Raw genomic sequence first — 2309 nt, forward strand, 5'->3', positions numbered from 1 at the left:
AAAGTATACATGTCATGACAAATTCTGAGTTCATTAGTTACACACACACACACACACACACACACAAACACACACACACACAAACACACAAACATACACAGATAAATTTTAGACAGGATGAAGAAAGAAATATATTTGCTTCAGTTTCTGAATGATGTCTCAAGGCTGAGGATAAGGAAGTGTACTTTGATTGAATCATCCCCACAGATGAAACACACAGATANCATGGAAGAGGACAACACTTCCACAGTGACACAGTTTCTTCTGCTTGGATTTTCTGATCTTCCAAACCTCCAGAGCTTTCTGTTTGNGGTGTTCTCCATAATGTACTTGATCATCCTAATTTCAAATAGCTTCATAATTGTGATAATCAGGCTTGATCCTACACTACAGAAACCCATGTATTTTTTCCTGGTCAACTTTTCTTTTCTGGAAATCTGTTATGTATCAGTCATTCTCCCTAGGATTCTGTACAGCATTTGGACCCAAGACAGAAATATTTCTCTTTTGGCCTGTGCCACACAAATGTGCTTCTTCCTAATGCTGGCAGCCACTGAAAGTATTCTTCTGGCTGTGATGTCNTATGACCGCTATGTGGCCATCTGTAATCCTCTGCACTATNCTCTGGTCATGAGTCCAAGAAAATNCAGNCAGCTNGCAGCAGGGTCCTGGCTCGGTGGCATGCCATTCCAGGTTGGGCAAACCTGNNAAATATTCTCTCTACNTTTCTGTAACTCTAANCAAATAGAACACTTCTTCTGTGACATACCCCCTGTGCTTAAACTGGCCTGCGGAGACACTTCTGTTAATGAGATGTATGTCTATGTAGTGACTATCTTGTTTGCTGCAATCCCTTTTATACTAATATTAACATCTTATAGCAAAATCATTGGCACCATCCTGAGGCTGCCCACTGCTGAAGGACGATCAAAAACCTTCTCCACATGTTCTTCCCACCTAGTGGTGGTGGTTTTGTTTTATGCCTCTGCATCTATTACGTACTTAATGCCAAAATCAACTCATTCTGCAGTAAGTGACAAATTCCTTTCTCTTTTCTATACCATTGTCACCCCTGTGTTCAATCCCATGATATACAGCCTTAGGAACAAAGAGGTAATTGCAGCTCTGAGAAGATTGTTGCTTAGAACATAGTTTCATGGTTTTCTACTCAAGTGACAGAATAACAAACTCAGGTCTCACTCACAGAGAATTTTCCCATATGTTCTTTTACATTGAGATGCTATTCACCCCCAGCTAGGAACTGTCTTTGCTGTTTTGAAAGCTAGTATAACAACATTTTGCTCATTGAATGGATATATTGTTAATGTATGATAATGAAACATTTATCGATTCAATTTTTTCTTTGAAATATTTTTTCTTCATGTGTGTAACACATTTTCTATCCCTGACAAAACCCAAGTACTCCATCCATATCCTTCCTTCCATGTAGTTCTTTGTTTTGTTTCATGTCCCATGAAGCTTTAAGGAGATCCTCTGTGTGACAAGTTTAAATGTATTTTGGATCCTCTATTCAAGGATTGGACTCCTGCTCTAGCTGAATATTTTATTTGGTAGTATTGCTGACAGTATGTTTCCTTCTCATGTTCCTAACTGATTCTTGACAGGGCACTTTCATTCAGGTCCAGTGAACTCAAGAACAGCAGCTGTTAAAGGTCAATTCTCACTTATTACGAATAGTTTGTGCAGCCATGTATCTGCATGAAAAATTAAGCTGAATCAGTCTGTTTTCATGTGATATAGTTATAATTCTAAATTACTTAAATTATCTCCCTCATCTTCACATTGATATTTCCTGTTATCATTTTGTTTGGTACCATATCTGAAGTATTATAATGACATCTCAAATATTTCTTGAAACATAGATAAAGTTAATTGATGAAGTAATGAAACTTTCTGTGTTCTGACAGATTTTTGGCAAACTGAGAGACTATAAATGACGAAATTGAAAGCAGCATTGAATATATCATGTGTCTGTCATGTTAATGCATTCACACAACTCTATAATCTTCAATGAACTTATTTTCAAATCCTAGGATGCCTGTAATATATTCATTAATTATACATCTATGCTATAAACTATTAGAGATATTGTAGAACTTGATTAAAAAATGTCATGTCCAACTTTATTTTGAATGTATTCTTTCTTTCTCACCCTACACATATGAAATGGCATATATTTTTGTCTTTTNTACCAATTTATATATTTTAATATACTTGCTCCTAATGCCATTCCTCTTCTGTCTCTTCATGTTACACACACACACACACACACACACACATATATATAT

General features: G+C 36.4%; 1 protein-coding gene across 1 annotated transcript; it reads left to right on the forward strand.

Moving 5' to 3' along the window:
• Positions 1-207: 207 nt before the first annotated feature.
• LOC110319083 (olfactory receptor 10AG1-like) lies at positions 208-1152 on the forward strand. The gene has a single exon (XM_021194503.1). The coding sequence runs from the start codon at positions 208-210 to the stop codon at positions 1150-1152; it is 945 nt and encodes a 314-aa protein (XP_021050162.1).
• The last annotated feature ends 1157 nt before the right edge of the window (positions 1153-2309 follow it).

Source organism: Mus pahari, chromosome 3 (genome assembly GCF_900095145.1).
Source record: "Mus pahari chromosome 3, PAHARI_EIJ_v1.1, whole genome shotgun sequence".
NCBI classification, from domain to species: domain Eukaryota; kingdom Metazoa; phylum Chordata; class Mammalia; order Rodentia; family Muridae; genus Mus; species Mus pahari.